We start from the raw sequence: 23,288 nt of genomic DNA, 5'->3' as shown, positions 1-23,288 counted from the left end.
TCACATATTTACGTATTCATATGCTTCATATACAGAAATTTCCGTAATCGTACGATGTTAAAATTGAAATATTCTTTCGAGCGTTTACATACAAGGCATATTGCAATCGTAAATGTAAATTTACACAGGACTCTGTGGTGAAATCCAAACGAAACTATTAAGCATTATGAAACATCGTTCCCCTAAAGTTTGAAATTTATTAAATTGTAAGCAACTGCTGCGTATGAGCATAATAATTTATTAACAGCCAGCAGCTCTCAGGAGAAAACTTAACAATTTTGTGATAAGTAATAAGAGCAATCGTTTTTACTTACATATATTAAATTCATTATTTCTATAATAGTTTTATTCATGCATACTTCTCTGATACGTATATCGAAGATGTATAGTACTGGTCTTTATTTTGATGATTCAAATATCTATAATAAGAATAATAATACTCTAGTTACTTGACACTTGTGTACTTCGTTTATATAGTCCTTTTATCCGCAAACATCGAATCTAGTGACAAAGATGGTACTAGTATTTTTTAGTAATATTTATCGTTAAAAGTATTTATCGTTTAAAGTATTGCTACACATCATTCGGACACTTAACACGTTTACTACGGCGTTCACTTTTTAAAAAGACTATCGTATTTCGTGGTACGGGACAAGTAGGCTACGTAATGCACTTTCGTATTTGGCGATATGGGGCAACAGTGACCCGTAGCAATTTTGATCGAATGACCATATTGTCCTTTTCGTAATTTCGCACTTCTTTCGACATATGTTTCGTATTGCTCTTCCATATTTGACAGATTTATGAAATATACTACAATATAATAAAGTGGTCATCTGTTGATAACGAGGGGCGTTGTTCCATTCTTAGCGCTACGTGACGAATAAGCCCCGTACAATAAATCGTTACAATCGTTAAATTTTTCGCACTAATTGGGCGATTTATGATTTACAACTATATTATGTTACTTTACCCTGCGAAGACTCAGTTAATTTTTGTATCGTTGATAAATGTTGAAAAATGAAAGAAATAGTAGCTACGCAAATAGGGAAAGTTTAATGAAAAAGGGGCTACCCAGAAGGAAAGTTCGTTACGGGGCCTATACGTCCTATACCGCAGTCTAGTAACTAGAGTCTAGTGACTAGAGCCTAGTAACTAAAGTTTAGTGACTAGAACCTAGTAACTAAAGTTTAGTTTCTGGTTGATATGAGTACTTTAGTTGATATTATATATTGTCAATTAATATTTTTAACATTTTCGTCTAATATTTTTTTAGCTTTTTCTCGTTTTTCTCTTTTTTTTTTTAAAGTTAGTTTAAAGACACCGAATAATGGTTTAAACTCATTTCTATATATTTCAACAGCGATTTTTCAACGATTTCCAGTAATTTTGCAGTGAGAGGATTAAAGGATAAACTATTCTTTTGTAAGAAAGTATTCTTAGTGTGTACTCATTCCATTTTTCTTTCGAAATAGAGAGAGAGAGAGAGAGAGAGAGAGAGAGAGAGAGAGAGAGAGAGAGAGAGAGAGAGAAAGAGAGAGGAAGAGAGAGACAAGGAGATAAAAGCAAACAGGCAACTTGTTGACATTTTGCTGATATTTGAGGTTTTCCATCTATTCGATGGAGATTGAGGTTGCTTGTTGAAAGTTTCCGCGAAATGTAACGCGCTAGGTTGAATTGAGGGCCAGCCAGTCGTACACTTGTTCCAATCGAAATTGAATCTTTTTCCAACGAGTGAAACTAAATTGAAAGTGACTAGATCGGAAATTGAAGGCATTTTGATCGATTCGAATGAATTTGGACCGATTTAAATGTATTTGAACTGAGTGAACCGAGTTTGAGTTGGTTTGCATCGATTACAAATGGAAATGACAACTGTTGTCAAACGATTCCGAATCTCACACAAATCAATCGATTAGAGAATCGATCGAAATTCGATTGTACAAATCAGACTAAAATCGATTTAATCGAACCAATCACTTCAAATCAAGAAGAATCGAGACAAGCTTGTTAATCCTAAACCTACCTTAACACGTTAAATGGAGAAGATTTCGATTTACGAAGTCGATTCCTATATTCCGCATTGAAAAATACTAAAAACAACTTTTTTCACTTGGTTTTCTTTAAAAAGTGGCTACAACACACGTCAGATTTCTGAGAAACGTAAAAAAGAAGTATTGTCCACATGTATCTGAACATCGTCACTGAACTTCTTCCACTTCGATACACATATCGACATCATACTAAATGTGTTAACTATGTTAACATACAGTGCCGTGAATAATTATAAGCCCAAACCTATTTTTAGATTTTTCATAATATTAAAACAAAAATTGACAAAGTCTTTTATATAATTTCATACTGTCATATAATACAAAACTGGAGATACGACATGTAAAATCTTTCTTCTTTAGAAATCCATAAAAAATTAAATTTTCTCTTAAAATTACGTTTTGAAAAAATCACGCTATGAAAAAAATATAAACTTGATGTTAACTTTGTTACGTTCTCATTCAATATTTAGTGGATTTCTCTGTATTTTATATTACTTCTGTTATCTATTAACTTATTTAAAGCTCCGTTTTGAATAACCGGTCATACTTGTTAGAGTTCCCCACAGGTTCTCGATAGGGTACAGATCAAGGCTCGATGCTGGCCATGGTAATAATTCCATTCCAAAATGTGGGAAACAATTTTTTGTAGTGGCGACTGCATAAATGGGAGCGTTACATTGTTGAAAAATTGTCTCCTTGTTTGCTATTTCGGTTATGAAATTTCGTCGTAAGACAACTCTTGATATTCTATAGCGTTCAATCGACCTGTTACAAAAACAATTTCATCGAACATATCCAGATATGATCAGTGGTTTCCTGCATACATTGAAGAAATAATGAAGAAAGGATGAAAAATGTGTTTGAGTCTATAATCACTCGCAGCACTGTAAATCATTTCTAAAATAATTCGATCCGATTCAAACCGATTCAAACCGATTAGAGACGATTCAAGATCAATCAAAAGTAAAAAGATATCGCGTTACCGAAATATTCGATTCGTTTAAGTGTGTGACTAGCTTTAGTTTTTGAGATTGCCTGCCATCGAAAAATCCCGTCAGACGCTTTTCTCTGAAATGGTGCTTCTGTTACTGTCCCTCCTCTGCAACGTACGTTGGTGTCTTTGGGTACGGACAGGTGGTTCCCTGTCGCTACCAACTCTTCTCAGACTAGTGTCTCTTTCGATACGAGCGTTTTTCGGTGGCACTGGACCACGAATATTTGTGTAGACCACGTAAACGGCTAGAATCCCGACCACGAACATGGCCACACCGACGCCGCTTACCGTGCCAACCTATATCGTGATATCATATAATCAATAACAATTTCATTCTTTTATTTTAATTATCGCAATCTATCGGAATATTATTCTACGATATCCTATAATTTGTGTCTGATTTCTCATTATGGAAACTTGCAATTTAATTACCTACAATAAGTTGTATACAAGGCTGTATATTAGGTCGATGATAGACATATGCCATTTTAGGTATCCATTTTCTATTACGTGTCTTTTTGGAATGTCTATTTGGAATTACGTTACTTAGGTCGAAATAACTTCAAAGTAACTAGCTTCGCTTATACGAATGTAAGCCTGAAGTCAACCCACTTGTATTCAAGTAAATAAAACCCAATCTAGATTAGTCAAATTCAAGTTACTTGACTAATCTGAACGAGACTTAACTCCAAGTGTGAAAAATTTGAACAACGACTGTATAAATAATGAAGCCCTAAATGAGAATTGCAGAACAATTGGTGTAGGTTAATAACTGAACAAATGACTAACCATGGTCCACCACTCGGTGTTGTCTATCTCAGAAACGAGAACCTGAGCGGTCTCGTCGTCGTTCTCGTGCAACATCTTGATCTCCTTCGGTGTGGTAGCACAGCCAGTCTTCATCCCTTTTTCCTTATTGATCAACTTCTTGAACGCTTTAGGCATTACATCTTCGTCATCCTCGTTATCGTCATCCTTATCATCATCCTTTTCATCATCGTCATCTTTGTCGCCATCGTTGTCATCGTCGTCGCCCCAATGTAATTTTACCTTGTTCTTGTTGACGACGATCGTGCCTATTGTCTGTAGATCCGAGGTCTTTACTTTCATCGACAGCTCGAGAGAAGCAGCACTTGATTGCGATTCCTTCGCGTGACCCGCGATTACGTTCGACACAACGTTGTTCCAATCCACGACGTTCACCTGGCTCTTGCACTTCTTCTTCTTGCTACAAGCAAGTCGAACGATTCATTCAATTTTTATCTCGACGAAGCGTTCAGCTTAGATCGCTTTTAAGATATTGCCGATGCAAAGTAGAAAAAGACAGGTTTGGAATGTTAACCTTTTAATTGGCCAATTATAATAACAGATTATTATAATTAATTTATTAATATATATATATAATTTATTATTAATTAATTATTAATAGACGTCGATAGATCACCGTATAACGAACGGAAATAATTTCTGTCGTGGTATTCGTAGCACGTTGTTGAGATTTCGCTAATTAACGCTTGATTCGATCAAACTCGATAATTATCCTGCCAATTAATTAATCTAATTACACGTTGTTTCATGTACGATAAATCTTGTTTTTACAGGAGAATGAAAAAGGAAATGACAAAATAAACTTTGACAAGCTACCTAACGCTTGAATCTTGTTTCAAGATTATCAAATTGATCTTAATTTATACCAATTTGCATTCCATGAAAATTGCTCTGTAAAATGAGTAAATTTATAATTAATACGTTATCGACTAAGTTCTACATTAAGATCAAACTCTGATACTTTAATTTGGCTCTAAACATAGCGAAAGATTTAAATACGAGTTTTAAATTAGAATGCTTATACAATGCAATGTTATTATTAATATGTTGTATTTGTATTTATATGTTGTATACTATTGACGAAAAATCTGGGATCATCACGTATTTCATAATATTGAAACATCGGAGAAAAGTTAGGTGAGAATGTTATGTTGTCTTTCGTCAAAAATCTATCGAAATAAAAGAAATTACTATTGATGTCTCATCAATTTCGAATCAGCTGTATTGTATTAATTTCTATAGACAATGTTATTTGCCACAAAGGAAATCCTAAGTAATATTTAATTAAATAATACGTGTCACTTATTAATCATCGTCGTTCATATATACATACGTGACTCGTAAAATTAATAGCCTAATCGTAAATAAATTAAATATTACCTATTAAATAATAGGTCGCTTATTATCGATAGTCGTTCATAAATATGTGACTGATAAAAGTGAGCGTCTGTTTGAATTTTGAATCGGCCGATTACGTAACGATGTTTTCAGTGTTGAAGATGTAAAGTATAAGCATAGTTTGATTATCTTGGCTGGGGCTTTTTGCTTCTTACATAGTTAAATGCTGTGAATTTATGCCATGGGTGACTGTGTATTTTGCAATTTTTTCACGGGAACAGATGATTAAGGAGTAATCAAATGGTCATGCTCACCACAGCGTGTCTAACGCTTTCGCATACACCTTTATCGCGTCCTCAAGCCATCTAACTTCCCTCAGTTCCTCCGAGTCGTATTTCCCGGTATCTTTGCTCGACCACCATTTCGACTTCTCTACCCTCGCTCCTAATCCTGGGAATTCGTTCCTGAAAAGAAACAAAAAGTTCACGAAATCTTATTGCCGATGTTGATTGAATTTTTCTATGTATATATTTTTATGTATTTTCATATAAAATCTACGTATATGTATATTATAATACATATAATTATGTATTATAATACGTACTGTTAGGTTGAGTAATAATAAGTTCACTCATCAGTTCCTGAAAGAGCACGTTATTACGATTTTCACATAAGATCCACCGAGTCCTCTTTAGTATTATTATTTCTTTATTAAAAGAATTAAAGAATTAAAAAATTCAGAGACGTATATTTTATATTTTTACATTCTTCAAATGTTTTTATTGCATTCTTCTGAAGGCTATAAAAACTCACCAGTGAAATGTGAACAAATTTATTGCTCAACCCAATATATAGAATTGGGTATAATAGCTAAATATATTATATAGATTTAGATATAGATATGTTCAATATATATTTACACTGTTATTATCTGTTTGACAAATAAAAAATTCGAAGAAATTGTAATTATCAGCATCTTTTATATATATATATATATAATTATGTTTGTAATTATAATTTTATATAATTTCTTAAACATAATATAAGAAATATAGAGTAATATATATATAAGAAATGCTTATAATTATAATTTCTTCGAATTTTTTATTTGTTTTATTTGAAAAATTGTTTATACGAAAGTTGTCTGATTTCACGAGAGAAACTTAATAGAATATTTCTGTATACATTTGTATGTATATTATAGAATATTTGGAGACATCAATCTTTATGGGGCCACATTTTAAAACGGGTCTTCAAATGTATAAATGAAGCTCTGTTTGGATATTTGGTACATTTCACTTGTTACATACAGAGATTTTAATATCAACATGTTCCTCGTGTTTAATAGAATTCTATATTTCCTAGAATTTTTATTGTGTATTTTAAGACGCAATCATCTAAAGTATACTTATATGTATTTCTAGAATCGAATTAAATTTCCTTTTTTGTAGAAGTTTCTGACAGGTATGAGCGAATAATTAATAGCGATGATTAAATTACGGAAACGCTAATTTAACATATAACGATCTAATAACGAAAATGAGAATAAGATTATTAAATTACGATTACCATGTCCTTGATTACCAGCATAAATCAGACCTCATGTTCTGGAAGATCTTCGTGGAATATCCTGCTTTTTATGGTTGCATTATTTAGATTAAATCTATGAAAATTGAATGAAACATCTCACGTATAAATAGTAATTGTTATTTCTAATATCTTTATTATCGTGTAATTTCCATGACTCCATTAAAAACATATATATAAGCAATTACATCACGTCCTTGACAATCCGTGTTTGTCTAAAAAACAACTCCCCTTCATTTTTTAATTATTATATCTTGCCTCAATATTACTCTATATTTCTTATATTATATTTAAGAAATTATATGAAATTATAATTACAAACATAATTATATATATATATATATAAGAAAATACAAAATGGGTGGCAGAATTTAATTGCTATTAACATTAGAACTGCCACACCAGTCAAATTGATTGGGTTTTCAATTTTATTTCAAATTTCTAATTCATCTTATATTTCTTTTTCTGCAATGATGTAATGATTTTCTCAACGATAACTACAAGAATAATATAATGAACTTTATTTTGTTTTTTATGTATTCAAACTCGAAATAATTTTGTATCAAGGCTACTTATACCAATACCAGTCAAAATAATTGGTACTTGTCAAGTTACCTGTTCATCGAACCCCAATTAACCAGTTTCCTCGTTTTGTACAACTTGCCACACGTTTTTAAAATTTTTACCGCGTATCATTCGATATGATGATATCAGTTATCAGGAAAATTGCGGATCGATCTCTAGATCGTTAGATGTAGATACAATTTTATAAATGTGTCATCCCTCGTTTAGGTATCATTTTAGGGATCATCATTGATAATACTGAACATATACTACATAACATGGAATCCCTTCTGTAAGAAAGTAATAAATCAATAAATATAAAGTATTCTATTATTACGTATTTTTTAAAGACCAGTTATTTTCACTAGTTTTGATAGAAATAGCTTCGTGTTAACTATCGGTAGTTCTAAGGACACATTAAATATATACGATAAATCGATTGAAAACAGATTAAAGAAAAATAAAATGTAAATATAAAATACAATCTATTAGAACGACGTTTGAGTAATAATAGAATATAGCGGTAGAATTTGCAATTGTAACAGTCACTAATCAGGTGACAGAACGTCAGATAGGTAGGTGCTAATGAACTCGGTATGGTCGCGTGCTTATGTTCGCTTGTATTTCTATTTCTATTAACCGCTATCTATTATCTTGATATTATATGCAAAGGCTAATTGCACGATTAGGCTTATTTCCATGAATAACAGATCGCCGCTATAATGACGATACATTGAATGTAAAATGCGTCTCGGTGACACAACCTGTCGAATAGCGTAATTACGAACATAAGCGTAATTCATTCGATCGAAAAACAATTTTTATCTTTATTTTTATTTTATGCTAATTTTTAATTTGTTCCTTCGTTTCCTAAAAATTGTTTGCTCGTCCCCTCGGAACCTAGCACCAACGTTGATGCTTTATCGCGAGATAACAGATTATATGTATTGAAACTATAATACGTGAGTAATCTTTTAAAGATAACAAGCAATTACACGTGTATTTTTTAATCATCTCGTTTAATTAGTCACTTCACTAATGTTCTAGTGTATACTGTAAAAACGTGTGATAGTTGCTTTATTATGTTTTAGTTGTTGCTGCATTATGTATTAGATAATTTCTGTATTATGCTTTAACTTCTGTATTAAAAATTATTATATAATGGATGAATTATCGTGATAAATCTGATTAATATGGATAACGTAGTAGTATATACTGTTCAAAATGCAAATATAACTAATAAATGTAAGCGTGTGAAACCGTAACGAAAAGAATATTAAACGAATTCTTGCAATTCTCTATCGTAGTTAGAATGTTAAGAAACAGAATTCGCTGATGCAGTTTGGTTAAACAAAATTGCAAATGAATTGGTGCATTAACGCAGCATTGGTTCCTGCTGGATAAAGATACGTTTTTAATTTTCGCAATAAAAGAAAAAGAAAAGAAAAAGAATCAATGTAATCGTGGTAACAGGAAACTAACTCGTTGGAAGTTCGATCCGTTCGGTAATTAATTTTTTGTCCCGCCTTTTTCTTCCTGAATCCAGCGACTGATTACGTACACGATATTTATGATCACGTTAATTATACTTAACAGTAAACTCGTATGAAGTTTGCACAATCGGCACGCGATCTGCTGAAGCTTTTTGTTACGTGCGTTTGTATGAGTCAGACGTCGACGCAGGATTTCCATTGTTGTGATGACACCTGGAGAGGAGAGAAAGGGAGAGAAAGAGAGAAAAAATACGCTATTGTATTAATAGCCGGAGTATTACGCAACAATAGGTCAGTATGGCTACCGTTTGCTCACGAATGATCGTGAGTGAGAGATAAGCTGTGATAGATCGATACGATCGGTAATTCTCGGTTTGAACTTATGCAACTTCGACATTTCTGAGTTACACAATTGACACGGTCGATACTTTGGAAGATCGCAAAAACCATATAGATTAAATTAATTTCTAGGGTCGACGAACGTTTCTATGTTTGTCAAAGTGGATTCGTAAAACTTGGTTTTGAATAATTTATACGATTAAGACGATCGTACAAGGGAAAGTTGTAAAGTTTATGAATTAATTTATTTTATAGAATTTCTTTATATTTGAAGATTTGAAAAATAAGAGTTCGACCATTTCAACTTTTGCAAATTATGCGGTTAATATAATCTACGTGTACCTGAGGAGAGGTAAAATTTATGTAAAATTGTAAAATTTAAATTTTAGATCGATAGAATTTTCTGTGCTCCGAAATTTCAATAATTAAGAAACAAATTTTTCTCAAATTGGAAACTTGATTTTCTTACATTTTTTTCATAGATGCTAGGTACCAGACATCACTAGACATGGAATTCTGATGAATCGTCATGTCGCGTCGGTTAGATGAATCAGAGAGTCGATGAAGGTCCAGTCGAACAAACGAGACGTGGAAAGTCTAACGATCGTGATGCACATTGTAACGTTCAGTATGGAGAACGAACGTGATTTTTCTTTGTAAATATGCGAATTGAACGAGGGTTTAAAGCGACATTTACAGCAAAGAGCTTTTGGGCAACTGAAAGTGCGAGTTGATGGGCGTTAAGCCCATTTACAATAAAATCCTGTAATCGAATTTCAATCAAGTAGAAACGATTTCCCGTTATATCAAATGAATTATGCATTGTGTACAAGAACGAATCTTCAATTCCAGTTTAATTTGTCTTTCAGTGTGTTGGCAGCGTGAATCACTAATTGATAATCAACTTCTATAAATACACTTAATTGTTTTCGACGATTGTAAATTGGCGGAATGGTTTCATCGGTTTCGACTGTAATTGTTAGACAGAAAATTATGTTCCTTTCATTTCCTCTGTAATCGGATTTATCAAGATAACGATTAAGATGTTTTGGAGTTTTAAGAGTAATACGTAATACTTGGAAAATTATTTGGCCTTAAATCTGATATACTGAAGTTTTTAATTAACGATTTAATAGCATCAATGATGAGTCAGCTTTCGATATAATCTTAATTACAATTTATTTATTTTCTTATTTATTTATTTATTTATTTATAAGAAGGTGTGCTCATTAGAATGCATTTACAACGACATGAATTTATCGAATATAGCGACTTACAAAAACAGGAAAGAGAAAAAGGTCGAAAATCAAAATTTTATACAATATAGATGAAAAGATATAATCGAAGAACAGTAAATTTAGATTCAAGGTAACGAAGAGAAGTCTACGCGGTCGGAAAAACTATTAGCTAGAAGATAAATACGAGTTAGAGATGGAAATATTTAGATTTATAAGCACAAATGATGCGTTAAGATTGGACGGTGCAAGAATATACGAAAAGAATTGTTCGTTTGATCATTGATGATTTCATATGGCGAACTTAAATCGACGAAAAATCCACGTCCATTCAGAGATCTTAGATCAAGTAATTCTTGGTGAACGATAATGAAACCCTCTGCTTATAAAGCATTGCAATCGACTGTGTTTACGACGCGAAAAAAACCTGTATTAAATTGTTTCGAGAAGCAGCACGTATAATAAGATAAGGAAACCAGATGGGAGATGCATACTACTGGCGGAATCTGATTAACGAACAGTATAATAATTTAATTGTTGAAGCCTATGTGAAACAGAGGAATGGCGCATAACAAATCTTAAGATTCTTGAGCATGTGTTCCGGATCTTTTCAAAGTAGAGAGAGAAGGTTAGTTGAGAGTTATAATAAAGTCGAAGGTCATAGATGATTTGAATTAAAAATAGGTTTCAATCAATGCGCAGAGGGAGGTAGAGGCACGTTTGATTACCTGGAGTCTTCTAGAAGCAGTATAGCGTTTGTCGAGTTGACGTGCTTCAGGTGTTCTTCGAGGCGCCCTTCGCTGATGATCAGAACGGTCGCGTTCACCGGTTTGCTGAAGAATTCGTCTTGTGGCGTTCCAATATGCACGATGTGCGAGGTCAAGTCTGTTGCATATTCAAACTTTCGAATTTCCTAACTTGTGAATTATCAGAGGTGGAAATGTTAAAATCTAGCGACTATTTACAAAAGGATGTTCTCCAAGGATCTCGATAGCCTTAAAATATGTTGTTAAGGTGATCGTGCTGAACAATCTTTTTCTATACGTATTACCATCATGGCCTTAGTTATGTACTTTTAATACTATGCATTTCTTAGAATTTTCATTTAAATCAAGGCTGATTAGTAATAAATAGATATATTCCAATTAATTAGTAGATAATTAGTAGATTCGTTGCTTCATGTTATAATTAATATTATCTAACCGGAAACATCTCTGTCATTATGTCGGGAAATACAGTTATTCGATCGTCAAAATGATATCAGCGATGAAATAGAAATTCTGAGATATAACCAACGTAATACTGTTTCGTACGTCTTGTCTTTCAGCAGAATACGTCACGTACATGTTAATAATTAGAGTCAGCAGATACGTGTGTATACATGTGCCCCACACGTAACCTAGTGATAAACACGTTTTAGCATGTAAGTCACACACAAAAATATGTTTGGTAGTACGTACGAAGGATATTAATCCCAGCCAAACTATAACTTATTGATTTATCTATTTTTTATTTATATGAAATGTAATTAGCATCTATAAGATAAATTTAGCGTGGCCTATATAAAGAGTGCAGTGAAGACTAAATGAAACTGGATTTAATTGAAGTTTTTTATGAATATCCCGAAACCTAAGGCTGGACCGACAGTAGCGTGGGGAAAAATTGTTCGCGATGATCACTTTGACAATATATTTCAGGATCATCGAGATTGATGGGAAACACCATTTCCTATTTTGTTTTACCGTTATATAATTTCTGAATTTCTGAATTGTTAAATCCTGCAACATTTCTATCGCAATTATTCTGATTTAATTTCATATAGCGATAATCCTGGCCTGATAAACTCAATAAATTAGCAATCTCACCGTCTTGATCGCCGTCATCGATCAAAACGCACAGACCCTTCTTAATGGCTGCTGTTGTCAGTTTTTTGGCAATGTTTTGAGCATCATCCTCGTCATCTTCATCCGCGTTCACCACCAACGTGAACGACTTCCACTTCAGTTCTTCCACGACTTTCAAGGTGCCCTGAAACAGAAAATCGTGTCTGGTCAGCGATGATCTGAAATTCCTTTACAATGATCCATCTGCTTTCATTAATTTGCCACAGGTCATAATTCGAAAGAATCATCACTTTTGTACGAGAATACTTTGCCACTTCTCAATAATTCAATAATTCGAAATTCCAATATTTCTCACATTTATTCTATTTAAATCTTCGTTATTTCATAAGACTCGTATGAAATTTGCGAGAAATAACGATTAGAAAGCACGTGCTCGCGAATAGTAATTAGTAATTAAGTAACACGTATTCGCAATTTTATTTTCGCGTCGTTGAATTTGCAATTATGCGTGTATAATATATAATATATATGTAAATCCTATAGAATTTAGAACACCAACCGACGGTTTGACTTTCCCTGTGTTTACTGAGAATTGGTCGAACGATATAAATAGAGAAGGACGGACACTTAGTAGAGAGAATAAAAGAGGATTTCGAGAAGCGAAGATTGAACAAAGAAGAAGAAAAGCAAGTTAACAGTTAGAAGGAGAAAGAGAAAAGGGATTGGAAGCAGAGAGTTTTGAAGAGGTACGGAAGAGGACTTAGAAAATCGATTCTTGAGTTACACGAACCGATCGCCTGATTTCCAAAAATATTACACCATTACAAAAAGATAAAGACAAAAGATAAAGGACAAAAGATATGAGGCTGAGACAAAAGACAAAGGGCTGCTAACGGATATAAACTAATTAACGGCAGTATGAGTTGAGAAGCCAGAGAGTGCGAATTGCGTTGTCGAGAGAAAGTTGAATCCGTGGTAACGAGAGTTGCAAATTAATTATCTAGTTGTCTTAATTATAATACATTATCCTGATTAGTTCACGTTAAACAACCATCGTTTCCTGTTTAATCAACATCTGTCTAATCCATTTGTTGCAAATAAACTAATTATAGTAGTAAGATACTATGCTCCGACAGTAATTCAAAGGAGATCCCGGGGCATCTCGGCTGAACGTCGGACGGTCCACTGTGGGATTTTAGTCGGTATAGTCCGACACTATCCCGCCGCTTCCATAGAGCGGGGGGAGGGGTGTCCATGAGGATTTCCAACGTATACAAAGAAAAAAAAAGTAGTAAGATACTATATATATATATATATGAAACTTGGCTAGTAATAAATAATAGTAAACTGAGGTCATGTAAGTGTTAATTCACACGACTTACTAGCCAAGTTTTCGAAAGCGAATTAGCTACGTTTTTACTTCGTTAAGAATACTGTATCTAGATTTTACGAAGAAACGTGAAACATTTCCTAAATGTCATCTAGCTGGAATTAATCCTCGTGGAAAAGAACGCTGCGAACGACCCTGGATCTGGCTGATATTTATTAGCATCGCAAAGATGCATAGAATGTAGCGTAGATTACGTGACGCAGCATCAATAATCATTACGCATCATCATACGCATATTTCAATTTATAATTAATGTAATAATTTAATATTTTTGTCTTTATTGAAAAAGATGGAATGTACGTGTTGTAATGATCATGGACGTCATTGTATCAATTAATCTCGTTATGCGAAGGTTATTATAATAAGCAATTAGTCACCTGGACTAGATAAGAATCGGATTCCTTCATTAAATGATGAAGGTACGGAGAATTCGATTCTCGTCTCACGATGTGCGGCACTTTCAGCACTGACGTTATCTTGTGTACGGCTTCCGCATTTGTCGCAGTGTCTGGCCCGATAATTCCTACTCAACAAAGTAACACAACTTAGAACGAAGTATTGGGTTGGCAATTAAGTGATTGCGGATTTTGTCATTAGGTGGTATTGACAAAATTCGCAAACACTTACTTGCCAACGCAATAGAATTGCCTGCGCAGCTGTATTTCTATGTACAGTCATTTTTTAAAAACTCAATTTTATATGCATTTATGATGAAAATAAGCGATCCCTTTACGACCGTTTCATGTTAGGAAATCTAATGGCATCTTAAAAACCACTATAACTTATAGCTTTTGAAAAAATGAAAGAACAACGTATCTTTTATAAACACGATGACATAAGAATGATAAATTTAAACTTCTCAGTCAATTGCTAAAGAAATTTAACGATCACAAAGTATGCACCGTTTCTGCAAACAAATAATCAAAGAAAAGGACAAATGCGAGGATCTTTAGATGCAGTTATTTACAACGTTAATGCGATTGAAAGAAAAAAAAAGAAAAAAAAAAAAAAGAAAAAGAAGGAATGTGAAACGTTATTGGTGATAAAACACAGGTATTCGAGTCACGATCGTAAATTCTTCGATCTCGGCTTCACGATTTCGCGACTAACCAAGCGACGAGCTATGTGTGCGCTTGAAACAACGCAAACAGAAGGGGATTGCAGCAATGGAAACGGGGGGATCGTGACACGTCGTACGAAACATCCTTCTTTGGCTAAGTATCAACTAGGAAAATCTCATGATCGATGTTCCAAGTTGTTGCGTTTACCTAAGTAGTAGGGCGGTTGCAAACAGCTCGTGTCTGCCCCCACGAGAGCCTTCATCGCTGCTTTCAGAGCGCCGGTTATGCTACCGCACGTGTCCACAACAGTCACTTCTGCAAAATAGTAGAAGCCATGCTTCAGTTATTCACCTTAACGCGATTTCATTTCGTTGAGCTTTCACTCGACGCTATTCGATTGAGAAATTAAGTTAAGGAATGATCTTAATTAAAATGGGGGGGTTCACGTTTGCGGATAGAAGTTATCAGATTTTCAGATCCAGGTTTCAGGATTTGGAGATTGGATTTCAATTGGATTTAGCCTCTGTTTGCTTTAGCATGTTAAGCCCAATCGCGTTAAGCTGTTATAGAATGTTATTCGTTTGAAAAATTAAGTTAGGGAATGTCTTGAAGGGTAAATATGAGGAAACTGAAGTTTCCGAGATTTCAGATTTAACGTTTAGGATTTAGTGCTGGAATTTCAAGATTTCCACCCTGTTTGCTTTAAGATGTTAAACCTAATTGCGTTAAGCTTTTATGGAAGATCATCCAACTGAGGCATTAAGTTATTTATATTAATAAGATGTTTAATTCTAGAAATTCGACATTTCTATATCCAAAGGGTATTCTAAGGATTTCAGGCTTTAGTCCTGCAGTTTTGCTTACTGTAACCCGACCGATTGTATTAAGTTTCCACATAAAGTTACATGAACAATTAAATTAGGAAATATGCGCTTAACTTTCAAAAATTGGAACCCGTATGCTTTGGAATTCATTCTCCTCCATAGAATTGAACTAACGTTAACGATACGCTGAATTTTCACAGAATTTTGTCGACCTAAAAATTGAGCGATCATTAGTCCTGCAAAGTCGGAGTTTTTCTGTTTTGGAATCCATTTGCTTGAATATTCGTTATCTGATAAATGTCCAAGGTGACTGGATAACGTTCCACGCAAAGGATAAAAGGAAATCTCCGTTCTCTATGATTACAATCGCTCCGAGCAAAACTAAAGAATGGAAAGTCAAAAACCTGTGGAACAATTCATTCGAAACGATATTGCCCAACACCGGAGACAACCAAGCTATTATACGATATACATTAACGTCTAATCTATTCTGCTCGGATAAGTATCAGGAATGTTTCCTTGACATCGTTTCTTTTTTCTCCTTTACGCTATTTCTTTTCCTATATCCTTTTGTTTCTTCGCTCAGCATCTTCTTCTGTCCCTGCTTATTGCCCCTCGACGATAAAAAGACAAGATCACAAACATATAATCGGATTAATCATCGTGAAATTCTAAAATCGAAATAATATTTCTCTTGTTTACCGATATCGTAACCAGCTGTCTTGTTATTGTGAATCTCTGTGAGTAACTTCGCCGCTTCGTACAGCAGTACACCTCTAGCGGATAGCTTCCTGCAGGACGCATCATCGTGGATGCTTGTCAGCAGCGAAATCTGCGCGTTATTTCCACATTCCGTACGCCCGCCACAGGTACACGCGTAAATAATGCCGATTATCATCAGCAACGCTCGCATCTTCCCCATTCTAAATCCTCTCGTATCTCTTCCCCCTGCTCTTCTTTTTCCACTTTCCTTCCCTTTGCTACTTTTAAATCTCTCGTTACGTTGTATTCTAATCTTTCATTGTTTCATTACGTTACATCTCTTCATCTTTGTCCTATTTCCTCTTTCAATATCTTCAATTCCCTGTTTCTTCCGACTTCTCTTCGATTCTCTTCCCTTCTTCTATATCTTTGTAATCTTAAATTTAGCTCGCAATAATTACAGAATATTGGCGGATGAAACACTCGTACCGCAATACCGAATACACCGTAAAATCTTGCAGCGTGAACGATTTCTTTCTTCCTCTCTTCTTAATCGTTCTCTTAGTCGTCACTGAACTATGGTACGCGGCAAGGAACGACGCGGACGCGCAGAAAAATGACGGAACGTCGGTGCGAGGCTCTCGTTACGGGGGCGAAGATCGCTGGGAGCTAATCGCGACAGGGCAGCCGTGGCCTGTTCTTCAGCAGCTTCTCCTCGAACTGTGGACCTTGATAGTGAAAAGCGGAAGCTTTATATAAGGAAGCCAATACGGTATGTATTAGGCGAATTTCTAGGGTTTTAGGCCCCAATAACCACGCGCCAGGTGTTCTCAAGACGACCTTGTTATTCCCTCTTCCTCTTTCAATCCTCCTATTATACGTACCAACCCTTCTTAACATCGTTCGATATAGCAACTTTGAATATTTTGTATTTTCCTTCATTTTATTTCATTTATTTACTTTCGTTTAAATTGATCTTAGCAACATATAATTTTTTTATTCTTCAACTGCTTGAAGATTGAATTTTTATTTGTTTTATAATAGAATGTTATGTACGTTATGTTAATACGTGTATACAGGCTGTGTCAATTATATCGAATACCTCAATTAAAATTGCTACCGAAGATAAAACAAAGCGATTAACACGTGGAACGAAGTTTGTACGTACAATATCAAAGCACTATCCGGTGACAATAAGAAAAGGATATACCTCGTATTGAAGATTGTCGACATTTCTTTATATGTCAATACTCGTTTCTTTTTTTTAACGCGTTTCTGTAGAAGATACCCGGACGAGGTCAGCATAGAATACACATTATTGATTTTACAGAAGATCATGTTTAAAAAATTCGATTGGTTAAATTGTATTGTTTTCTTTGCTTAAGGCTGTGTCATTATATTTCATTGGTGTAACGAAACATTCGAAACAAAGAAACCACTCGTATTTCAAATTAATATCGGACAAATCTATTTGGTAAATTATTCAATTTTCTATTAACAGGCTACAATTTTCTTCTAAGCTTAATATATATATATTGGTTTCCTATTTCCTACATTTATTTCAGGAATCCTTCTTTACGTTCTATAGAAACATTTTCTTGCACCGTACAAGTAGAAATCTTTCATGACTACAGAAAGCACTGGTTACAAAGAGTTGAAACCTATTACGTGAAACTATTGCTTCACTGTTCCTTTCGTTCGAAGCCTGTTTCTTTATTACGTTACAGCGGAAAACTTCCACAACCCTCTTGTTTTATTGTAGCATAATATTTACATAATGTGACGCACAATTTCGCCTGTGTACACAGAAAATATATCAAACTGGGCAATGGAATATACATATTACACAGTCGATACGACAATTACAGATACAAAGTGTCTCGTTTAACATCTCGTCAACTATATATAATAAAATTAAATGCTTTCTTCATATGTATCTTTCCATTACTGTTTTCTTATTTTACTTTTGTTCAGTCGTATGTGATCAAATTAAATACCCTTTTCAGCTATGCTTCTGCACCACTGATTTTGTTTTACTTATTTATTTCTTATTATCTATTTTAATGTTCGTATACACTATCAGGTTCTATATTCTATTAATCACATTATATTCTATGTTATCAAATATTATATTACGTAGCGTAGTGTAACTGACAAGTATAATAACGTAGGATTGGCTACTTTTGGGTGAAAGTTTCGTACAATGAGAACCTCCTTAATCAAGCGTAACTAAGTTCGTTAGTATAGCGTATGGGACTATCGAGATTGCAAATCCTACTTGCACAACTTCACCCTTGCATAACCGCGACGCTTGATTAGAATGCATCTTCCATCGCGATTCAACGTCGTTTCTAAACGTTCCTTTTCATATATGAACGGATATTCAATACGCTTTGCATCGCATGATATATCACCAGTGAATTACAATACAGAATTAAGATTGCAATTCGAATTTCAGTAGATAAGGAGGATCTCAAGCAGATTTCTCTTAGCAGCGTTTCAATCTGAAGAATATAAGTAAGTGGGAATTTATGAATTTCTATACTGGTAAATTATTTTGGAATATCACTGTGTGTTTCATAATATTCAAAAATTTAATAGAAGAGTCAGATTAGATTAGAATTTTATTGAGGTTAGAATGATAAAATATTTAGGTTAGAATTAAAAATTGACAAAAATTAGCCAGAAACTCGATATAGGTACAAAGGGAAATAATTAAAACTTACCGAAAATAATATAACATGCGAATTTAATTATAGACTGCAGTAAAATTTGAATTTTTCCATAATCAGTAGTTTAGTTCACATTGTATTTAGTTCTCAGCAGTATCTTTAAATTATTCATACCGTATAATGTCAGAGGCATGAGCTTTAGATCGACGTTTTAAATTAAATTCAAATTACATACGATCACTTACGCATAGGATATGAATTAATATACGTGCAGTGATATGGATAATGCACTCCGCGTAATTAAGATACGCTTGAATTAAAAACCTCTATCTTTTATCTATACGGATATTGAAGAACGCGTCATTATCCACATACTAAGAACATGCATTTTTTATCCCTTGACACGTAGGAGAGAATGGGCAAATACTGATCGCTTAAAATAAATTGCTTAAAAACAGGCTTGGATTGTCAAATTTACTAAAAATTTTATTTAAGAAACGATAACAAATAAATTAGTGTATTCTTTGTATTATGAAGCGATATGGAATGCATAAGGTTAATCATTTAAAAGAATTATCGAAAAGTACGAAAAGTTAGCTTTGACCGCAATTATTCCACAAATGGAAAAAGACAAAATTATTTACAGAATTATTAATAACATGACTATTTGGTTTATTGATAACATAGATTTGTTAACGTAACATATTTGTTGCACATAAATAGACAAAAGCACAAGAATGAAGTCTTTATAAATGTAATATTAAGGAAAAAAGATTCAATTCGTCCCAGTTTTCTCTATCTGATTTTCTAATCCACTTACACGGCGTCTGAAAAGGAAAAGGAGCTCCCAAATAATGAAAAATCTCCCCTAATCGGCTGTACCGATCGAGAAGCCCCGGTTCCTTTTGATCGGTATTACCCGACGAGTACGCTAAGTGCATAACCTTAAATACATATAATAAAACTATTTCATTAAGATGACAAAATTGCTTCTTTGTGTTTATAGAGTAAAACTATCTCCTAGACATATTGCAAAAACTGGAAGCACAATGATAAGTTAAAGTAATACTCATAACTTCTTATTCACCTCAGAAATTTATAACAAAAAACCTGCACAATTTTCACCCACGTACATTTGCCAAACACTTCAGCAGAGAATTGTGACTCGTTGCAGATTACTTAATTGGATTGAAACAGAGCAGCACAAAAAAAGGTCGGTATAAGACAAAGCCATATATTAGATATTTAACTCACTGGTATTTCCCCACTCTCCCCTAGTACCATACATCATGTATGTAGTACGATATACGTATCTTTCAATTCTCAGCATTAAAACTACCGACGAGTTTTCAATTGAAAACTTTAAAAATAATATTTTAGATTTTTGGTTCAATAAATTTCTATAATTTTATATCGTATATTTTACATTACTTCTAATTATATTTCTATAAATTTCTCTAGTTAAATCGATTAAATTATTTAAATTCGACAAATGGTAATTTTAGTAATAAATGATTCTGATTTAAATTTATTAATATCATAGACATTTCTTCGATAAATAAAGGATAAATAAAATACTTCTCCAAATTCCCCAAATTTCCAACTATTCGAAACTCTGAATTTTCAAATTTTCAAATCAGTATCGAAAATAATTTTGATAATACGTTTCTCAAAATAAATGTATATTGGAAAATTGTAATGAATAATTTTAGTTTTCATCCAATAATAACACAGAAATCTCCGAAAAGAAGAAAGAAGCAAACAACTTGGATATTTTATTCATTACACGCTTTATAAAAAACAGTTCCTATATTTATAGATAGATTCATCGAAATCAGACTTGCAAACACGTGATAAACAAGCGTATAAGATGAAAGAGGAAAATCGACAATATGAGTGGATGAAGCTGTGTTACTTCCGTTATTTCGCAATCGATACTGATAGTTTCATCAGATTATACGCCCATGTGAATTTTCATATTAATAGGATACGATCCTTTTTTTTTTTTCGTTTCATCGTGTTTTTCTTGTCCTTCCTCCTTCTTTGTACGTGTGTGTGTTTTCTTTGCTCGTTTGAAATTCTTTCGTTTTCCTGTTCGAATTACGCCGAAGAATATCAAATGCCATGCTGCTCGGAAAAATCAAATATTTGCATATATAGTGTTTGAAAAGGGGCATGACTATGAAGTATATTAGAAGTCCGGAAAGTGAAGTTAAATTTTTTAGTAGAAAATTTCTAAAAATTTCAGAAATCAAATAATTGGCTATCTGAAACTAAGAGACCTAAATTACTTTCTTAGCAAATTATTTACTCAAGGTCAAGACATTTAACATTTTTTGTGGGAAATTAGCTGTTTAAATTTAGGAAATTTCAACTTGTTTTTTTAAGGAACCGAATATTTGATATTAGGAAATCTCAATTTTCTTTTCTTTTTAGAAAATTAGGTATTTATAGTCGAAGTAGGTGACCTTGTAATAAGACATATAATATGTGTGAAAATAAAGCTGAATTTCGATAGAGACTTTTAGATCAAAACTTTGATAGATTTAAAGATTCGATTAAAACTGTTGTCGAAAAATTTAGTAAAAAATAATTTCTATAACTAAAATAATTTTACAATAACGCATGGAATCTTTCATATTAAACGATATAGTTAGAGATTTAACAGAAATTAATCTTTTTTGACTTCACAGCTTCGTTTTAAATAAAATCGTACAATAAATCATCCTATATCACGATGAAACTTATTTCATTAGCCGTTAAAGTTATTATCTAAATTAAGTTGTCATCCAAATTATTATTTAAAGCGAGCAGTAAACTTTCGCACTGAAGTTGACCGTCGAAAAGTCAATAATACGTCGTAGTTCGAATCACTTTAGGATTCCACATTTGACGTAAGCGATCGTTGATGTATCGCCACTGGTTAAGGATTAAACATACGTCGAATACCACGGCGAAGGTGGCTGTTTGCTTACGTTTTGCCTTGAATCCGATCTTTTTCTACAATATTGTGCTTATACATGTGGACTGTACTTCAATGCTTCTTAACTGAAATCCCTCAGAAATAGGAGATTTATTCATTTACGTAAGATCATTGACTAAGGTTTTAGAACAGACGTGACATTAATATACTGTAATAACCTTCTCCATAATTTCATTTTTGCACATATTTTTTATTTGCTTTATATATCTCTCTTTTCGCTAAAATTGTTCAAAGAATTTTCTCATCTCCTTCATTCTCTTCTAATAGTAGTGAAATTCAAGATAGTAGCAGCTCCGTTTCAAAATACACATTTTCTTCAAGTACACACTACACACTATCTTTTCGTTAGACGTTTTCATTGAACTTTCGTTTAGGTAGACGACAAGATACCAATAAATGCTGGAAGGGCATGTGTCCAGATGCAGACATTTGACGCTTATAGAGAATCCTATCTACGTTGAGGCAAAGTTGCGTGTAGTCGCAAGTGGCGATCGCGTGCGATCTGACGTTATGCTAATTGCAAGCGTCCATTTGAAAGTTTCTTCCGATAGTTTGTCTCGAGAGTATTGTCGAATTATGTGTTCATTCGAGAGTCACTTTGAGAACTTTTACTTTCGGGCGGACAGTAGGACACTCGCCGAGAATTTACTATGAGACAGGATTCTCAGAATCGTGTCCATTCGACGTGTATGAAATTAGCCCCACATCTTTTAAATCTCCAATTCTTGTTTGTTGTTCCAAGCTGTTCTACGTTTGTTCTACATCGTTCCAAAGGAATAACCATTTATCTCCAGAGGTTTCTGAGAGGAAGCTGTCCTTAAGTGTTGTAGTTGTTCTAAACATTGATCCAAAGCAATGTTGCATAAAGCTTCTTCGAAGCTTCGGGTCTCAAGTAAGAAAAGGCTGAATCTTCGAAATTTGAAGGCCGAGTGTTTAAGATTCAGCTCTGGAGGCTGTAAAGATACAAAATAAATAAATTGCTAGTAATTTGATGATATCAATAATATTTATTATACGAAATCAATAAACATTCGGTGGTTTCTTATTTATTTTAGAATTAAAAATAAAATTTAAGCACATAGAAGCCAGAATTATTGGGTTGCTCATTCTGTTCCTTCGTTTTGTAATTAAATTACCAGCTATAGAAAATATTCGTTCGTTTGGAACACTCGTAACTGCAATTGACAAAATATCCGAAGCGACTTGGCTTACAGTTGGAAATGACGTTTTCCGATAGTTCCAGCATGTTAGTGGAGTGGCATCTTCAGATTCCTGTGATGTATTAATATGTATATATTGTATATGTGTTTTATATATATATAAAATATACAATATAATAAATACAAATACATATACAATATATATAAAATTTTATATATA

The 23,288-nt window shown here is 33.5% G+C and overlaps 2 protein-coding genes across 3 annotated transcripts in view; one reads left to right on the top strand and one right to left on the bottom strand.

Annotated features, from left to right (window-relative positions):
- Window positions 1-1,377: 1,377 nt before the first annotated feature.
- LOC139997378 (uncharacterized) lies at window positions 1,378-16,934 on the bottom strand. Its single transcript, XM_072021628.1, has 8 exons — window positions 16,254-16,934; window positions 14,935-15,042; window positions 14,044-14,189; window positions 12,298-12,460; window positions 11,161-11,317; window positions 5,529-5,678; window positions 3,838-4,276; window positions 1,378-3,345 (listed from the first exon to the last, which is right to left on the bottom strand). The coding sequence occupies exons 1-8, from the start codon at window positions 16,471-16,473 to the stop codon at window positions 3,109-3,111; spliced, it is 1,620 nt and encodes a 539-aa protein (XP_071877729.1). The 5' UTR covers window positions 16,474-16,934; the 3' UTR covers window positions 1,378-3,108.
- Window positions 16,935-16,965: 31 nt separating this feature from the next.
- Ethr (ecdysis triggering hormone receptor) overlaps window positions 16,966-23,288 on the top strand; it is a 79,358-nt gene continuing 73,035 nt past the window's right edge. Inside the window, exon 1 of one of the 2 annotated variants that reach the window (XM_072021636.1) lies at window positions 16,966-17,025. The gene's annotated coding sequence lies outside the window, so the exon portion shown is untranslated. Of the gene's footprint in view, window positions 17,026-19,985; window positions 20,139-23,288 lie in introns of those variants that run through there. The other variant, XM_072021639.1, reaches the window with a different exon arrangement.

Source organism: Bombus fervidus, chromosome 2 (genome assembly GCF_041682495.2).
Source record: "Bombus fervidus isolate BK054 chromosome 2, iyBomFerv1, whole genome shotgun sequence".
In the NCBI taxonomy this organism is placed as follows: Eukaryota; Metazoa; Arthropoda; class Insecta; order Hymenoptera; family Apidae; genus Bombus; species Bombus fervidus.
Note: the sequence above shows the minus strand (reverse complement) of the source record. Positions and strands in the feature narration are given on the sequence as shown.